This window comes from Oenanthe melanoleuca, chromosome 20 (genome assembly GCF_029582105.1).
Source record: "Oenanthe melanoleuca isolate GR-GAL-2019-014 chromosome 20, OMel1.0, whole genome shotgun sequence".
In the NCBI taxonomy this organism is placed as follows: domain Eukaryota; kingdom Metazoa; phylum Chordata; class Aves; order Passeriformes; family Muscicapidae; genus Oenanthe; species Oenanthe melanoleuca.
In genome coordinates, this window is record NC_079353.1 from 6,472,212 (window position 1) to 6,490,792 (window position 18,581).

Genomic DNA, 18,581 nt, shown 5'->3' on the forward strand with positions numbered 1-18,581 from the left:
CTAAATAAACTTCGTTCTCCCTTTATGTTCTTGACCCCAGATTTAATTAGACCCCCGTTTCCTGCCTATATGAAAAATCACTTCCCCGAGCAGGTGGCTGCGATACCGCGGGGGCTGTTGTTGTTTGCTTTGGGGCGGGGGGGGAAGGTGGTAAATGGGGGGAAGAGTTTGTTGTTTATTTTTATATTTACAAAGCGCAGCTTTTTCCTGGTGCCGAGCATCGGAAGGGTGGCAGGATGTGACCTTCATCCATCTCCTCCTCGCTCACACAATGCGGCCGCGAGCCCCGCGGGCTGTCGCCGGCTTTGTCCCCCCGCGGCCGGCGGGCACCTCCCGCGCCGCCCCGCCGGCACCTGGCGCCCGGCACCGCTGCCCCCCAGCTGGGCCCCGCCGCTCGCTCCGGGAGAAAAAGGAAAATAGAAAAAAAAAGAATAGCAAGGTTGCCGGTTTCCTCTCTGGAAAACAAGCTGGAGCTGAGAGGGACGGCAGCGTGGGAAGGAGGGAGAGAGGGGTCCCGTTGAGTCCCTTGGGAGCCTCCCCTTCTTGGGGAGTGGCCTGGGCACGCTGCCTCCTCCTTGACTCCGTGTGTGGGGCAAAGCACACGACCAGACCTGGGGCAAGTGAGCCCTGTTCTCCCGCACATGGGTCAAACACACCTTTGCTCCCATCCAGATGCAGTCCTGGCATAATCCGGGGTAGACGGCAAGGAAGGGATGCAGAAAACATCTGGTTCCCTCACCCTGACGTCGTGGGGAGCACCCAGCAGGCAGGAGCCCACCCAAATCCCAGCAGAGACTCGCAGAACGGTGCTGCTCTCTGTCCCCATCGTTCGGAGCATCCCGACCCTTGCAGGCTCCAGCTGCCGGGATCGCTGGGCTGGGCTGATCAGCAGAGCCAGCCCAGGTGCGGAGCAGGCAGTGCCCGGCCTCCCTGTGCCCAGGGCGGGATGGATGAAGATATAATGGAGTCAACTCTCCTTGTTTTCCTTCTTCCCAAGAAGCACCACGATTCCACAGCCTCTTGCTCTGGAGAGGGGACACTCGGACCCCTGCCCCACCCGTTTGTGCAGATCAGTCTCTGTGGTGATAAAGCTGCAGGGACAAATTTCTGATGTGACCCCAAACCAGCACTAGCACCCATCGGTGGTACTTGCTGGTGGCAAAGGAATTGCTGCAGGATTTTACAGGGACAAAGGGTCTGTCACCTCAGAGCATCTTCCCAGGAGGGTCCCTCAGCATGGCTGAGCTCCACTTGAAGCTGCCCAAGACCTCAGGCCAGCTCTGTCCAGGGGGCTTGAACAGGGGCTGGAACAGCCAATGTGACCCCTCCAGTACCCTCCAGCACTGCAGTGGCAAAGCTGAACACTGCCAGCTGGCACAGGGCTGGCATGTCCCAACTCCCTGGTCACAGCCCGGATCCTGGAGCAGGGGTGGTGCCAGAGCATGGCATGGCACAGCATGGCACAGCATGGCACAGCATGGTACAGCATGGAATGACACAGCATGGCACAGCATGCAGTGGTGTGGCACAGCTTGGTATGGCATGACAGCACAGTATGGAGTGGTGTGGCATGGCACAACATGGCACAGCGTGGCACAGCATGGCACAGCATGGCACATCACCAGGGCTACCCTTGCTCTCACAGAAAAGCCACCCAGAGACACCAGCACCTCAGAGCCACTTCAGTCTCACCCTGCCCAAGCATCCAGCAGCAGAGAAGGGGGCTCATTAATTTATCTTTAATTCCCCAGCATCCCCCATCCCACGAGCTGGTCAGTCCCTGCTCAGGACCCCAGGCAGGAGCAGGTGCAGCCCCAATGGGGTACAGCACCCACCAACCCAGCACAGACCACCCTGAAAACTGCTGGGCCCCAGCACCACCACCCAGGGACCCCACAGCTCTGCTGGGTAGTGAGTGCCCACCTGGCACAGGGCTGGGCGTGCTCATGCCAGTGCTGGCCAGCACAGTTGGTTATCCTTACATTTGGCATCAGCTGCTTCCATTGGGCTCCATAGGGGAGGGAGAGAGAAAAGGAAAACTCAGCTCAGGGCGATTTAATAAGTTCAGTGTTACGAGCTGGGGAAAAGCTGTGGAACACACAAGTGGTAACGCAGGATTAATCTTTCCTTTAGTCTTGGGAATTATGTTTTCATTAATCCTAATTTTTCCAGATGTTTCACTCCTTATACCATGTTCTTCAAAGCCTCTGTGGCTGCAAATTCTAATGAAGCCATGAGAACATTTTAAAGAGAAAGATTCAAAGCTTAAATTGCTTCCTTTTTTTTTTTTTTTTTTCCTTTCTTTTTTTTTTTCGGTTTTTCTTTTCTTTTTTTTTTTTTTTTTTTTTTTTTTTTTTTCTTTTCTTTTTTCCCCTCCCTCTTTTCCCCCCCGGTTGGGCTGTCGGGGAGTGCATGCGTGTGCGGTCCCAGCGCCTCCACATGTTGTGTTACACAATGTGCTAACAAGATGGAGAAGGCCACTCGGGCCGCGTGATGCCGGGGTGACGTCTGTCGGGCTTTGTGTCCCCCCCACCCGGCAGGACCCGGCTGCGAGGGGCTGGGGAGGAGGGGGCTGGCCCCCTGCCCGCCGCCTGACAGCCGGCACCGGGGCTCGCGGGGTCGCAGCTGCTCCGGAGCTCCCAAAACATGCCCGGTGATCACTCCCGGCTCCTCCGGGCAGCAGGAGGGTGGGTGTTGTTGGAGCGGGAGCTGCGCAGGTAGCCCGGCTTTCTGGCAGGGTCTTTAGGGAATGAGGAACTTTGGGGTGCTCCAGGCTGGGTTAAGGAGTGATGCCCAGCTCGGCGGTGTTGTCAGCAGTTTCTTCCCATCGCACGGTGCTGCCCTGCAGGGATGAATTTGGGGCTCCTGCTCCCTCCTGCCCAGCGCCCATCTGGGTGCCGGTGATGGGAGCACCCAGCCTCTCCACAGCCACAGCTGCACTCCCAGACCTCGCTCCCCTCCAGGCTTCTCTCTCCATCCGTGCCCGGCCCCGCACAGCCGCAGGATCCAGCCGCCACCGCCCGGTGTCCCCTCCTCGCCGGGAGCCCTCGTCTGACGCAGGAGGTCAGGCAAGATGATCGTAACAATCCTCCTGGTCTCCAGCACCCGGGATTCAGATCCATGTACTTATATGGCCTGCAGAACGCGGTGGGAGCATGACCAACGTCTGGAAATCCAGATATGACTAGATCCCTTCATTAGTAATTTCTTGTACATGACTTTCTAGACCATGGGGATTTGTTAAATTTGCAGGAGTGTTTCTCACAGTGCCATGGACTGGCTGCTGCCAGCATATATTGGCTCGGATCTGTCAGATCCTGTTGCCTTATATGACCCTCGGTTAATTCAGCTTTTCTTTGTATCCAGCCCTCAGCAGGGAACTCCTCCAGCAGTCCCAGCGTGGATCCTGCTAAAATGGTTCCCCAGTCCTCCTGCCATAAAACAACTGCCCCCTCCAGTGAAAGGGGGATGTGGGGGGTGGAATTCAATGCTCCCCTCCCTCCCTGCTGCCCAGGCCCTCGCCAGATGCTTCCTCCATCCCTTGTCCTTTGGTGCCAAGAGAACACTCGGTGTGCCTGCAAATGTTACTGGAGAGATTGGACCTTCTCCCCACAGGGACCGTGGCATCCCAATGCTGCACCCTGCACTGTGGGGTTAATCATTCCCTGCCTTCGGGGTGCCCCAGGGCTGGGGGAGACTTTCACCTTCCCAGCGACCTCTTGGAATTTCGACCTTCATTTATGGGTGCCATAAAGGTTATTTTTTAATCTGCAGACTGGCAGATTCCCCCCTCTCGGCTGTGGGGTCGTTGGTCCCAGGAGCACTTGGGCATCACTGCTTTTTGTGCCTCATCTGGTTTGGGAAGTGGAGAGGCTCACAGGATGGTCTTTTCCCAAGGGAAGGGGATTGTGGTACCCAACAACTCATCAAAGGAATGGGGTGTTGGTTGGCCCTGTGGATATAGCAGAGCTGAGGGTGCTGCTGGTAGGGATGTGAGGGGCTGTAGGTCACAGGGAATCCCAGGACCCCAGAGAAACACCCCAAATCCCCATGTGCCAAAGCAAGACCTCCAAGTGGAAAAAGACTGTGACATCCTGCTGACCCTGCAACTCCCTATTGCCCACTGACTGAGCTGTGCCACCTCTTCAAGCACCCCATCCCCAGTCACTGAGTCTGGCAGCCCAGCCCTGCCCAGGAGCTTCCCCGTGTGTTCCCAGCATCTCCTGATCCACAGAGCCCAGCGAGGAACCTCAACCTCCTGGTGCCCCACACCTCTGCCTCTTGGCAGAGATGATGGCCAAATCCAGGAGAGCATTACATCCCAAACCTCCCAGTGTGCTCTTTTCCTCTCCAGCAGATCTGGCAGTGCTGGGATGCTCCAGAAGGATGAATCCCTCCAGCATCTTCCTCCTTCTCTTTGAAGGAGGCACTGAGCCATAACCTTGAAGTCTTCCAAGCACTCTGTTTCTTAAAAGACCTAATCCATAGCTTTTCTTTTTTTTGCATTTGATTTAACCACACCTTTAAAAAGCCCCAAACCAAATCAGGAAGAGGTAGGCTGAGATGCTGTTGAAAGCAGAAGAGCAAGCAGGCAGCACACACCTCTAACCACACAGAGAGGAGCCCAACCCCTGCTCACCCAGAGCGAAAATGCTTCCTCAGCTCTGTAAGAGCAGCCCAGTTCCTCCATCACAGGAGCACAACCTGCTCCCAGCATCTCCCTGGGTTTGCATCTCATCCACAGTCAAAGAGATTGCACTGTACCAGGCTGGCTCCTTGAAAATCCCTTGATGGGCTGGTGTGGTGTGCAAAGGGTCACAGATGAGGTTGAGAGCTGAAATCCCCTTTCTTTGCCTTTTTTATACCAGCAATGGGTATAAAATGCCTGCATCCCTTTGTCCTTCATGCCTGGTGGAGCTGGCAGCTGACAGCAGCCACAGGAGGTGGATCAGGCTATGCCCCTGTGCAGGCAGGGGCAGGACAATGGGAGCATCCTGCCTACTCACCCATCCCATCCCATCCCATCCCATCCCATCCCATCCCATCCCATCCTCAGGGGGCCGAATGAAGCCCCATGAAGACCCCAGCCCCAGATTTCCTTGGATGAGGGATCCCCATAGGAGCATCCACTGCCCTTAGCACCACCAGCCATGCAGCAGGGACATGTCAGGGGCAGACAAAGATCCCAACTCCAATCCCCAAACCCCCACAGCTCCCACCACCCCTCCATGGCTTGGGCACAACACAACCCCTCCTCACCCATCAAAGGCACTGCCTTCAAAGCACCACCTCCTCCTCTCTGTTGCCCCCATTTCCAGCATCTTTGGGTTGAAAAATGGCCGAGGAGGGTTTGGCAGAGGAGCCTCATGCGGATTATTCAACAATTGTTTCCCATTTTGCGCCCTCGCCTGCCTCATCCTCCAGTAACAATGACGAAGAGCGGCGCGGAGCCAGCGCCCGCGGCAGGGGTGTTGAGATCAGGGACAGCACAAAAATATCTCCTCTCTGGAACAAATATTTACCAACCCTTCTGCCTTTTGTTCTTGTGGTTCTCATATATTTTTTTTTTAATTTTTTTTTTTTTTCCAGACATTCACTGGCAAAATGTCACACTAAGCAGCAACCCAGAAACTTCGGGGTAGCTGCTTGGCTGCTCTGGGCTTTGTTTTTCTCGCGCGCTAATTGTTAATGAATTTCCAGCCATTTAAGCCAATGCAAACCTGTGAGAAAATGATCTTTTCAGCCCTGATCTTGGAGCTTTATGGTGCTTCACAAAATCCAAGTGGTGGATAAGGAAAACGTGCATCATCCCACAGAATGGGGTGGCGGCAGTGCCAGAGCCAGCCTGGAGTGGAATGTGGCAGAGCCAGAGCGGGAGCTGGGGCTGCCTGAGCTGCCAGCATCACACAGGCTTGCAGCAGGGAGGTCTCCATTCCTGGATGGGGATAAGTTCAATGGGGGTGAGTGTCATGGTACCTCCATCCCTGGCCAGCTCCTCACCAAACTCCTTCTCCCTCATCTGCCCCACTGCAGGTTTTTCTTGTTTCCCTTCAAAATTGTAATGCCCCTCCATGTCCACTTTTATGGCGGCCAAACAAGAACATGTGGTTATTTTATGGGTGTTGTGTTTAAAGAAGGAGGGGCAAACCCCTCCTCTTCTGGAACATAAACTTAGGTCTTTGGTTAATAATTAACCGTGGCCATAAAACTCCTGATGAAGGAGCAAGCAGAGCTCATCCCGGAAGCGCTGCTGGGCTCTCACCCTGCTGACCACTGACCACTCCTGTCCACTCCAGGATGGCTGTGACACCCTCCACCCATCCCCGTCGCCTCCTGCCCCTCTTCCTGGGGCTATTCCAGGGTGCCCTGCTCCTCTTCTTTGCCCTCTTCGTCACCTATGATGAGCCCTCAGCGGAGGATACCAACTTGGTGGCCAACCAGGTCTACAGCACCTTCCCCTTCTTCCAGGACATCCAGGTGATGCTGGTGGTGGGGCTGGGACTCCTGCTGACCTTCCTGCCCCGCTACGGGTTCAGCGCTCTCACCCACAACTTCCTCCTGCTCAACTTCTCCATGCAGTGGGCGCTGGTGCTGCAGGGCCTGCTCCAGCACCTCCACCACGGCCAGATCCACCTGGACCTCCACAAACTCCTCATCTCTGAGTTCGCTGCTGTGACAGTGCTCATCTCCGTGGGGGCCATCCTGGGGAGGGCCAGCCCCTGCCAGCTGCTCGTCATGGCCACCTGTGAAATCCCCATCTACCTCGCCAGCGAGTGGGTCATTGTCACCTGTCTGGGTGTCCTGGATGTGGGTGGCACCATCACGATCCACGTCTTCTCCTGCTATTTCGGCCTTGGCGTGTCCAAGGCTCTGTTCAGGGCAACACAGCAGCCACTGCACCCCAAGGAGACCCCAACACCTAGCTCTGACCTCATGTCCCTGGTGGGGACACTCATCCTCTGGGTTTTCTGGCCCAGCTTCGTGGCTGTCTTGTGCCAGCCGGGTGATGCCCAGCACCGTGCCATCCTGAACACCCTCCTGGCCATGAGTGCCAGTGCCATAACCACCGTGGTGGCCTCCAGCCTGCTGGACAGGGACGGCAAGCTCAGCCTCGGCCACCTGCAGAACGGCAGCCTGGCCGGCGGGGTAGCCATCGGCGCGGTGGCCGACATGGCCATGCCACCAGTGGCCGCCCTTGCCCTGGGCAGCCTCTCGGCCGTGCTGTGTGTCCTCGGCTTCAGGTTCCTCACCCCGCTCCTGGGGAGGAAGCTCACACTCCTCGACCAGTGTGGCATCCACAACCTGCACGGCTTGCCCGGCATCCTGGGCGCGGCAGCCAGCGTCCTGGCCGTGCTGGTGGCATCCAAGGACACCTCCGGGTCCCAGCCCTCCCAGCTGTCCCCTGCTGGGGGCAATGCCAGCTCGGTGCTGGAGGGGCAGAGAGGGGCCGGCGGGGCGGGCGGGCAGGCGCTGTGCCAGGCGGCGGGGCTGGCGGTGGCCGCCGGTGGCTCGCTGCTCGCCGGGCTCCTCACCGGAGCCGCCCTCCGGCTGCCCTGCCTGGCCCGGCCGCCCGAGCGCCTCTGCTTCGATGACTCGCTGTATTTTAAGATCCAGGATCAGGCTGAGAGCCCGGGGCCGGACAGCAGCGCTGAGGAAGGAGCGCTGGCTCTGAAGGAGCAGGTTTAGGCAGTGGCGTGCAGCAGAAGCAGGGAGGGGAATGTTAGCGGCAGGATCAGCAGGCAGGAGATACTGCCTGCACTCGCTCCTGCCCCATGCCTGGCTCCAGCTGTCGAAGATACTGTCATAGCTGGGTCAGCACCACAGCACTGATCGCCTCTCCGTCCTCCCACCCTGCAGCTGCACCCCTCCTCCCGGGTCCCAGTGGCTCCCAGCACCCTGCAGCCGCCAGAGAAATGACCTGCTCAGGGTGCCTCCCCCAGAATGGTCAATAGCCCCTCACAAACCCAGACGGTCGCTCTGCAGGGCACTGGCTTCGGCTGCTTCGCTCTCAGCCAGCAGCAGCATCACCCTCAGTGCTCACCCCGACCCTCGGCTCCAGATTCCCCTGCCCACAACGGGCAGCGCCTGGAGGAGGCCGCCAGCTCAGGCCACAGCTACAGGAAAGGAGCTCAGTATCCTTGCCCGGAGCGTGAAACTGGCAGCAGGGAAATGGCCCCAAGCAAAGGACTTTACAGGGATTTGATAATCTGAGCTGGGCAATTCACCCTCCAGGAGAGTTTGCAAAGGGAAGCGCCAACTCTTTTTACCCTGGTGCAGCAATGAGGATGCAGCTCAAGCACGGCGAGGAGCCTCGGAGAGAGCCGGCATGCAGGCGGCCCCCGCAGCCCGCAGCACCCTCATCCCACCCCGAAGTTGGAGCTGGGAAAGCTGCGCCAGCATCCCAGGAAGAGCAGTGGCCCCATCCCATCCCACCACGGGCAGCGAGCCGCTTCCACCCTGCGGAGGACAAAGCCTGCGGTCCATGGCTGGCATGCGGCAAGCTGGGAGCGCGGGGCCGCATCCTGCCCGGAGAGCGAGGGCTGTGATTCACATCCCCCCTGCCATGAATCACCGCTGCCCCTGCGCCCCCACGGATCCCGCTGCTGCCGAGACAATGCGGGCGATGCTCGTGGGCTCCCGAGGGGGTCGAGGCCACCGAGCCCCCCAGCGCTGGCTGCAGGAGTGGGGGGCTGTCGGCGCGGCTGGGGGTCCCCAGCCCTGAGCGGGTGGGAGAGGGGCTGGATCCCTTCCACCCGGTGCAGCCCCAGGCGGAGCCAACACCAAGAGGGAGAGAGGCTGGGGAATTCGCCCTCCAATAATCACAAACAGGCTTGGGGGCCCGGGTGTGTTTGGTTAATTGTTAGAATAAAATATCGCCGAGCTCTGACAAAGAAATCTTGCCCCGCAGCCCGGCGGGGCCGAACAATGGGCCCCGGCGCAGGATGCTGCGGGCTGAGCAGTGGGGCCAGGGGCCTTGGGAGCGGGAGGCAGCTTGGTTTCCCCTTCCTCAGACGAGCCCCAGAAGCCTCCCATCTTCTTGGCAGCTCGGTGTGGATGTGCCCCATGACAGCGTGGAGCCATCGGAGCGGGGACCGGCCCGGCCCCCCAGCACTGCCCGGCTCCCGCTGGGTGCCGAGAGCCGCCGGGACCGGGACCGGGACCGGGACCGGGACCGGGACCGGGACCCGCCCGGGGAGCCCGGAACCATCGGGGCCGGACCGGCAGCGCCCAGGCTCCGTGAGAGCCGTGTTCCGCTGCCCCCGGCATCGCAGACCCCGAGGCTACCCTGCGCCGAGGCCTGCGGGATCCAGAGGCAGCGCCGGCACGGGGAGAAGGGGGCAGGCGAGAGGGGGCAAGGGGTCAGCGGCAGCAGGGGTGCAGACACCCTGCAGGGAAGCAGCCGTGGAGAGGAGCCGCATGCACAGGCGTGTACACACCTGTAATCACACACACGTGTGTGCGCAGCCCTGCACACACTCACAGAACCCCAGACATATACACACACACAGGTACACGCACACATGTGACGCACGGACACACACACGGACACATCCGTGCGCACACATCCCAGGGCTCACTCACACCCACATGCAGGCACAGCCCCGAGGCTGCGAACCTCTTGCTGCCGGAGACAGTGGAGCAGCCGCTTTCCAGCATCTCCCAGCCCTTCCCAGCGAGGATGAGGACGCAGGCTCCCGCTGAGCAGCCCGCGGCACCCAGTGGGGGAGCGAGCGATGGGGGCGCAGGGAGGGAGCACACCCGGAGCTGGGCCCGGGCACACCCCGCCTCCCGGCTGGCATGTCCTGGCACGGGCACCCCGGCACGCCGCGGCACAATCTGGTCGGCAGATGCTCCAAAAAACAGCAAGAGGCCAAATAAATGATGGGGGGTCAGCGCTTTCCCACTGCCCAGAGGGGCTTAGGCACCCAGTGACCCACCTGGGTCATGGCACGGCTCCATCAGCCCCAGTCCCGGCCACCCCTCCTCCCTGAGACCCGCTGTTCTGCCTCTGGGTGTGCTGCTCGGAGCTCCCCTCTCCTCCAAACCACCCGCTCTCCAAAGGATGGAGCAGTCAGATATTTTGCAGAGCCTCCAGCGTTTATCACACTGTAAATCTGGGCTTTCAGCAGCTCCACGAAGCTGCGGGGAGATGGGAGAGAACAAAACGCTGCTCTGCTCCATCGGACACAGCCTGCGTGTGCCAGGGCTGCCAGAGAGTGAGGATTGAAGCAGAGGGCTTATGTGGGCAAGGGTCCCCGGAGCCAGGAGGGGCTGCCGGCACCCCAAGATGGTGATGGCTCAGGGATTTTTGGTGGGACAGTGATGGTGAGGAGGGCTGAAATGTGCCTCTGTGGAGCCACAGCAGCCTCAGCATAGTCCCCCAGTGTGGACCCCGGCTAAGCTCCCCATGCACAATTCCTGGGCACGGTACCCCAGTGTGGACCCCCAGCACAGTACCTGGGCATTGCACCCCTGAATGGGCCCCAGGCATGGTACCCCACTCTGATCCCCCACCACTGTCCCCCGGAACAGTGCCCCACACGCTGGGTTCTGCTGCTGCCTCTGAGTTTAGCCCCGAGCTGGGTTGGGATGCAGCCCACTGGTCCTGGCAGGGAGCACCAGCCCTCATCCTCGCCCCTATCCCTGTCCCTGCAGCCCTTCCACCAACCCCCATCTCCCAGAGGGACCCTGCTCTGATTGCAAAACAAGCGGGGAGGGGAGGAAGGCGAGATTCTGCTGCTCGCACAGAGCTCGGATGCATCTGGCAAAGCGGGACGGGGCACCAGGCGGGGGCGTGGGCACGGCCAGGAGCCCCCAGCCCCTGTTCTCAACTCTAACACCCGTGTGCAGCCTTTGCCGCATCCCTGCGGCCCCAGCGCCGAGGGGCTTGCAAAGGGCTCACAGGGACCCCGGGCGAGGCAGGGGCTGGGTGGGCACTGAGCTGCTGCCAAGAGCCTGGCACAGCACGGGGGGACTGGGGGGGCCACGGCAGCAGCTGGAGCCACATCAGAGCCGGCCCCCGGAGCAGCCGGGAGCGAGCGCTGCTGCCCTCGAAGGAAATGCGCTCACTCCCATGTGCTGCACACTTGGGTTCGCCTCGCTGCTATTTTTATTTGACTTTTCAGGGCCTGTTTCCTTTTTCCGGCTGTTTTTGCTGTGATTCCACCATCACTTCGACCTCGTTTTTCCCTCTCCCTCCCTGTTGCTTCTTCCTTCACTCTTTCCTTCCTTTCCATGCACTCATTCCCACTGCCACTCCAGGTTCCCAGCTCAGCAGCAGCTGCCTGTGAGGGAAGGGTAGTAAAGAGAGGTGGTTTTTGCTCTGGTTTATCTGGGAAGGTGCTGACAGGTCACTGGAAGGGGGACTTTGCTCCAGCCTTGATAAAGAAAACGGCCGTGAGTCACCCTGTCTCAAGCCACCATCCCGATCCTGTTGGTGCACAAGCTATCAGGTCCTGCCGTGGCCCCCAGCCTCGTCCGTGGGATATCAAGTGTCAATAGGGCTATTTTGGGATGCTAGTGGTTTGTGGAGGGACCGTGGTTGGGATAAGGGAGGAGGAACAAGAAAAAAACCTAGGGACTAAATCAGTGCAAAACCTCCTGTGGGGGCAGCAGAAAGGGCAGTGCTCGCTGACGAGGAGGAGCACGGAGCTGGGAGGAAGGAGCCCAGGCATTATGGGGCCAGCCGGGGAGGAGCACGGCCCCAGGAGGCCTCTGGCATCGGGATGTGCTGAGCTGGGGCTCCCTGGATGGCCCCTGGTGCCAGGCAGACAGCATCTGCCAGGGACCCCACAAGAGCAGCATTCCCTGCCCCGACCCCCGAACCAGGGTCCCTGTCCTGCCCCACCAAATCAGCCGGTCCTGCCTGCTCCCTGCTGCACCCCAGGGACTCCGATGTGCCCAGGGCAGGGAGGGCTCTGTCCTACCCACCCCTGGTTATGAAGCCCTCCCAGCTTCTCCCAGCCCAATTCCCAGAGGCAGGAGGTGGGCAGGGGCCCCTGAGGATCCCTTGCCGTCCCCTCCCCAAATCCCCCCTTCCCAGTTTGAAGCTCCAGAATGCCCCAGGGAAAGCCCCCATCTCCTCCGGGGCACGGCGGGTATCGCACTCAGTGCAGCGCTCACTGCTCGCAGCCCTGCCCGGAGCGGCTCGGGGGCCGGGGCTCGCTGGGGACGGCGATGCTGGGTGGCCATGGGAACAGCCGGCGGGGACAGAGCCCGGCTCGGCTCGGCACTCACAGCCCGCTGCTGCCATCTCGTGTCTCCGCAGCCGTCCCCGCTCAGGGCCGGGACAGAGCTGGCACGGGCGGAGAAACTGGGGAAACTGAGGCAGGGGCACACTGCAGCCTCTCCTGGTGCTGCTCCAGTGGAAATGTCCTTCCAAAAAAAGCAGCTCCTGGTTTCCATCTCCCGCACACCAGGGATGCACACAGAGTGAGCAGGATGCCACTGTGCCCTCCACTGCTGTGGGCTTCTGCCTGGGCTTCCACAGGTCCAGCATCATGGCCAGATCTGCGCTGTGCCAGCCCCATCCACAGCACAAGAGCCCCTAGATCACCAGATAAAGCACCCAAAGTAGTTCCAGAGAAGGAGAGGTTTATTTCTGGCTTCCCAGAGGCTGTTTGCCACCCAACAGAGCAGTGGAGGCCACAGCTGGGGTGCTGGCAGAGCACAGTGAAAAGGAAGATGCCCCCACACCCCACCATTCCCTCCCTCTGGGGCACCCACAGTGCCAAGCAGCCAGGTCCCTCCACAGTGCTGCCTGTCACTAAGGCTGAGCCTTGGCCTCAAGCCCCCACACCTGCCTGGGATTTTTGGATATCAGAACTCCCCAGGCTTCCCCAGGTGCACAGTGATGCACCTTTACTTCCCTGTCCACTGTGGGTGCCCTGCTGCTCTGCAGACCCCAGCAGTGCCTCAGGGCATGTCCCCAAACACAGCCCTAATGACCTTGCAGATGCACTGTGGCCTCGCTTCCAGCAGAGCCCCCAGAGCCCACATGTCCTCTTTCTGCCCCAAAACACACTCATTGTCCTCAAGAGAGAAGCAGGTGCTGCAGGGCTAGGATCAACTAAGAACCCACACCTCACTTATTTTTGGCTTTTTTCCCCTTCTTCTTCCCAGTGTTTCTGGTGCTCCAGGCTTCTGCCACAGCCATCCCACAGCAAACAACCTGCCAGCCCCAGCCACGGGCGGTGGATCCGCTGGGCACCGCTTGCAGCAGGAGGATGAATTCAGCTCGGGCATCAGCTGGCAGCAGCCCCTCTGCCCTCGAGGCTGAGTTTGTCCCAGGCTCCCAGAGAAGCCGCTGGCAGCCCCGGTGCCGGAGCAGCTCATCCCCCGGCGGGTGGTGCCGGGGTCCCTACGAGTCCCAGGGCGCCTGGCGGGGCGCGTGCAGGGCATTGAGCTTCTCCCAGCAGGTCGCCAGCCTCTCCGCCCTCCTGCCGAGCTCCCGCAGCTGCTTCCTCCTGCGGCCGGGGGCCCGCGGGCGCGGCGGGGCGGGGATGCTGCGCGGGGGGCTCTGCAGCGAGGGAGCAGAAACCCCCCACATCAAAAGAGACTTTAGTCAGGGGGTAAAAGCCACCACACACAGCCTCTGCATGGCTGAGCTGGATAAACTGCCTATGGCCGTGGCAAGGACGTGGTCTCAGGTCCCCAGGAGTCCCCAGAGGTGGCTGTCTCTGAGCTGGCAGTGTGCACCCCACAGCACACCCACGGACACCAGATCAGATCTCCAGAGCAGCAGCAGCTCCATCCCACAGCAGCAGAGCCCAGGCAAGGCTGTCCCCAGCCAGTGTCCCAGGCAGGACAGTCCCAGCACTGTGCCAGGGTCAGGCAGAGCTGGGAGCTGGCACTTGCTGCCCTTGGTTTTCCCTGCTGGTTGATGAATTGCTGGTGCTGCCATGGGGATCCTCCTGGATGGGGTTTCCCCAGCAGAGCCTCAACCCAGACCAGTGTTAGGGGAGAAATCCCAATTCTTGCCTATGAGCACTCAGGAGCAAGAGCAGCACAGGGTAAATGCACCCACAGGGTGAGCATCCCACCAGGACAAGGCCCTGTGCTCCCCTCAGCCATGGCATCTTGGCACATGTGGAAAAACCCCCTTGGGAGCCAGTGCTAAAACCCCACCAGCCTGGCCCACACTGCCACAGCTGAACTTCCCTCCCTTGGTCATTCTGAAGCTCCCAGGGATGGATGTGCCATCAGCATTCCCCAGCTCCCAGAATGAAGCAGGCAGAGCCTGGAGACTCCTCACAGGCAGCCAGGAGAGCACAAAAGAAGGCAAGGTCTGCCCACAGCCCTGGGAGCTGGGAGCCAGTGACATGGCTGGGAAGTAGAGGGCTTCCTACCTTGCTGATTTTCCTGCAGTTCTCCCGGAGCACGAAGTTGGTGTTCCTGGCCACCCTCCAGACCGCCAGCTCCTCAGGGCCCTGCAGGCTGCCGGCCCCCACCTCCCGCAGGGACATGCTGATGTTGTAGATGGACAGCAGGATCTTGTGGTCCTGCAGAGGAGAAGCACGGGCCCCGGGCAGGGAGGGAAGCTCCGTGGCTCCCTGGGGGCTCAGCCCACAGATGCCCCAGCCCAGGGTCCCTCCGTGCTCACCTTGTCTGAACGACAAGCGGGCCCAGCCCTCCCACTCCTGTACACCGACCCAGTCAGGTTTCTCTGCAGAAATAAAGCAAGAAGATCCAACACCTTTCAGGATCAGTGCCTCCCACTTGGCACAAGGATCCCCCATTTAAACACAACTCCCTCCCCAACACTGCTGGCAAAGCAGCCAGCTCCATGTTAAGCTTCCCTCCCCACATCCCACAGCAGGGCTGCACCCAGCCCAGCAGCACTCCCAGAGGCAGGGCTGGGCCCCAGGCAGAGCCTCGGCTCACCAGGTTGTGGATCTCATGGAAGATGACGGCGCGGTACTGCCGCAGGATTCTGGCGATGCTGCACCTCCTGCCTCTGCTCAGCACGGCCACCAGCAGGAGCAGCAGAACAGCACAGGAGAGCACCCGGGGGAAAATCTGCCAGGGAAGGGCTCAGAGTCAGCTGGGGATTTAGGAATGTTCTGGGCTCTGCCTTCAACCCCTAGTCAGGTGTTGCATTGGACCTGTACCTGAAGATGCAACATGTGATGGAGGAGCCTCAACTGTCTCTTCTCCCAAAGAACATCCTCCCAGATGAGCCATTTCCCCCTGAAGCAAAGCTCTTGTGAAATTGCTCCAGCTTCAGCCCAGCCCAGCCCAGCAGCCCTGCCCATGGCATACACAGGCTCTCTCATGCCAGGTGGGTTCTTGGCACAGAGCTATGTCAGGGACCTGTGTCAGTCCATGGGGCTCAACTCTGAGCTCTCTGCCCCAACATGGTTGCACTAGATCCCCCCTTTGTGTCATTTCAAGGCCAAAACCCAAGGGGAGCAGAGAGGGAGGTTCTGGGCTCCTTGGAGAGGAGCTGAAGGAGCTGCCTGGTCCCCATCAGCAACATCCACATCTCAGCCCAAATGGATCTGAACACCCTCAAAAGGATGCTCCCACACCTCTGCTGCATGGATGGAACTAATACAGCATTTTTCCAGCTTCCCCACAGCTCATGCTCATCCCAAGCTCAGGAGCCCTCACCACAAGTCAGACAGAAGCAGCACAAGCATCTGCTCTGACCAGCACATCCCAGCTGCTGCTGAGCCTTCTGGCTCCAAACCTTCCAACAGCCCCACGCTGGCTGCTGCAGAGCGGGGAACCCCGAGGGCTGACACCTGAGCTGGCACAGGGCACAGGGAGGGGGTGGATGGACCCTCTGAAGCAGGGATGAATCCCACAGCTTTGAAGGAAAGCCAGCACAAGCTCAAGTGACCAGGATTGGGGACATTTGAGCAGCCCAGCAGCAGCAGAGTGAGGATGGGGAGCTCAAAATTTGTGCCAGGAAAGGAGCCCAACAGCTCAACACATCTCTGCATTGCTGAATGATGGCACAGCCCTGGGGCCCCATGCTGGCATTTCTATCATTTCACATTTTCAGGAAAAGTTCCCACCCCCCCAAACACAACCCCCTCCCAAACAACCCTCGTGCCGCAGGTGTCAGGTCTGGGCAGGCAGAAAGCAGCTCAGCTCCTTCCAACTATGCAACCCCTGCACTGCAGCCAAAGCAGGAGTGAGGGGGAAGGGGCCACAGCTCTGCCTGCAGCCCGTGCCTGCTGCTCCCACCTCAGCTCAGGGGTCACTGCCTTCCCCAGCACCTCTGCACTTGCTCTTCTGCTCTAAGAAGCCAAAGGAAGAGTTTCCCTCACTGAATTTCAAGCCTAGGCACACTCCATCTGTCCTCTTCGGTGAGAACCGGGGAGGTTTGTTAGTAAAATCCACACCTGCTCTGTGCTCCCTGCTCAATCCAGGTCTGGCTCCAAGAAAGTGAGGAGCCACCTTCTTTACCACCCTCTCACAGCTCAATGGGAGTGATGGAGGCAAAATTCAACACAGCACAGTTCTGGGAGCACGCAGACACAACCATCACCTCAGAGCACAGGCACATGCAAAAAGAGGAGCAAATCTAGGTATGACCAGTAGAAATCCCACTGGGTTCTTCAGCGTCCCTAATAACCACAGACCTTCCAGTAGAGATGTGCTGAGCCCTGTCTAGGAGCTGGGAAGGGCAGGGAGAGCCTCTTTCTGCTGCTGACTTTGCTCCTTGCAAACCACTGAGATCTTGCCCCAGAGATGATTGAGCAGAGAGCCAAGGGTATAATCCCCAGGGACATCAAAGGAGAGCACTGCTTCCATGAGGACACATTGACCAAAGTCTAAGGGTTACTCTCCAGAAGTCACCTCTGCCGGGAAGGCAAGGCTGTGCAATTTTACCATGAAAATGGAAATTACTTCCCTGAAGTGGTTTATTAAACAGCTGGGATCCAGTTTCAGGAGAAAGCATACCATTTCCAGCATTCCAAGACAGCCAAGCCTGGGCTCAGTGCTCAGCCTGGAAGGAAGTGCAGAGAAGTCCAGGGAACAGCCAGGACAGGAGGCAGCAGGTGCTGTAGGAGCTTTCCCCCCACCATGGAAAGCAGGGAAGCAGCAGTGACAAGAGAGGGATGCAGGGAGACTGAGGTGCCAAATCCGGCTCCTGACTTCTCCCCTCCAGGATGGAGAAGAACAAATTCAGCAGCTGATTTAGGGTTATTCCTCCTGCCTTCACCCCCATCCCACAGCAAGGCACAGGCAGGTGGCACATCCCTTCCTAGGGGAGAGCTGGCAGTGAAGGAGCAGCCTTGGGAAGCATGACTGCAGGACAGGCACAGCTAATCTCATCCTCACTCTAATCCTCCAGCAAATACGAGGAGATAAGGGGAATCACCATTGTTGATAGAGCAGCTCCTGCTGGCACTCCTGCCAGTGCCAGCCAGCAGGGCAGCAAGGGGTAATTCCTGCCGCCAGCCTGGGAATCCCACTGCGGTCACCAGCCAGACAGACTCTGTCCCTGATTCCCTCCTACCCAAAGAGACTCTGTCACCACCCCCAAGGCAGGGACAGACCCTCTGTTCTCTCCCTCAGGACCAGCCACATCCAAGCCTCATCCCAGACACAGCAGCCTGATCCCAGCTGGACCAGCTTTCCCGGCCAGACCAGAGCCCCATCCTCACGGACTCCTTCTCTGTCCCATCGCGACCCTTCTAAGGATCCAAGTCCCATTTGGACCCAGCCCAGCCCCATTCCAACTGCTCCAAGCCCTTGTCCAAGGGGTCCGGCCCCATCCCGACCAGTCCGAGCCCTCTCCCGGTCGGTCCAAGCCTCATTTCAGGAGAACCCGTCACCTCCCGACAGGTCCCAAGTCGCTCCCCGGCCGAGCCGACCCCACGCCGGGAGTGCGGCGGGCTCCGGTCCGTCAGTGCCAGCGGAGGGGTGTCCCGGGGGAGAGGAGCGGGGTCCCGGGGACAAGGGGGTGTCCCGGCGCACTCACCATGGAGCCCCGCGGGCGCGGCCCCTGCGGCGGTGCCGGCGGTGCCGGGAGCCCGGTCCGGCCCCGTCCCGCTGCGCCGGGCCCCGCGGTTTGAACTTGGCTCCACGGTGGGAGGGGACGGGACACGGCACCGCCGCCGGCCCAGCCCCGGCCCCCGCGGGGGAGGCAGCCCCGGCCCCCCCGGCAGCGCGCCGTGCCCGGGCTGCGGGGCCGGGACCCTCCCGGGGACAGCGGGGCAGGCTGCGACAGGGTCCCCGCGGCCCCAGGGCTCTGCCCCCTGCTCGCACCCACCCGGGAATCCCAACCCACGCGTCCCATCCCTATCCCGGAGCTGCACACTCTGTGCAAAGCCCCGCAGTTTCGATTTCTCTTGGCGTGGGGTGATTGTTTCACTCTGGATTCACAGACGGCAGTGGGTGAACATTGACAAAGGCACCAGCCCATGGCAAAATGACTGTCCAGGGTGAGACTCCCAAAATATCAACTCCAGGAGTGTCCTCGTGCTTCCAACCAAAGCCCTCTCCTCCTTCTCCTCTGCATTTTGTACCCCAGCCCCAGCCCAGGCACAGAAATTGCCCTGACTCAATTCATACAGATTTTGGGAAAAACTGAACTGACAGCAACAAGGCTCTGCTGAGGAGCT

At 60.0% G+C, this 18,581-nt stretch overlaps 2 protein-coding genes across 2 annotated transcripts; one reads left to right on the plus strand and one right to left on the minus strand.

The window, feature by feature from the left end:
• Window positions 1-6,201: 6,201 nt before the first annotated feature.
• LOC130261290 (ammonium transporter Rh type B-like) lies at window positions 6,202-8,914 on the plus strand. The gene has a single exon (XM_056507355.1). It carries the CDS (start codon window positions 6,298-6,300, stop codon window positions 7,684-7,686), a length of 1,389 nt encoding a protein of 462 aa, XP_056363330.1. The 5' UTR covers window positions 6,202-6,297; the 3' UTR covers window positions 7,687-8,914.
• A 4,039-nt stretch (window positions 8,915-12,953) lies between these two features.
• C20H20orf204 (chromosome 20 C20orf204 homolog) lies at window positions 12,954-18,256 on the minus strand. Its single transcript, XM_056507821.1, has 6 exons — window positions 18,230-18,256; window positions 17,939-18,140; window positions 14,884-15,032; window positions 14,603-14,665; window positions 14,349-14,501; window positions 12,954-13,519 (listed from the first exon to the last, which is right to left on the minus strand). Exons 1-6 carry the CDS (start codon window positions 18,254-18,256, stop codon window positions 13,361-13,363), a joined length of 753 nt encoding a protein of 250 aa, XP_056363796.1. The 3' UTR covers window positions 12,954-13,360.
• Between the last annotated feature and the right edge of the window lie 325 nt (window positions 18,257-18,581).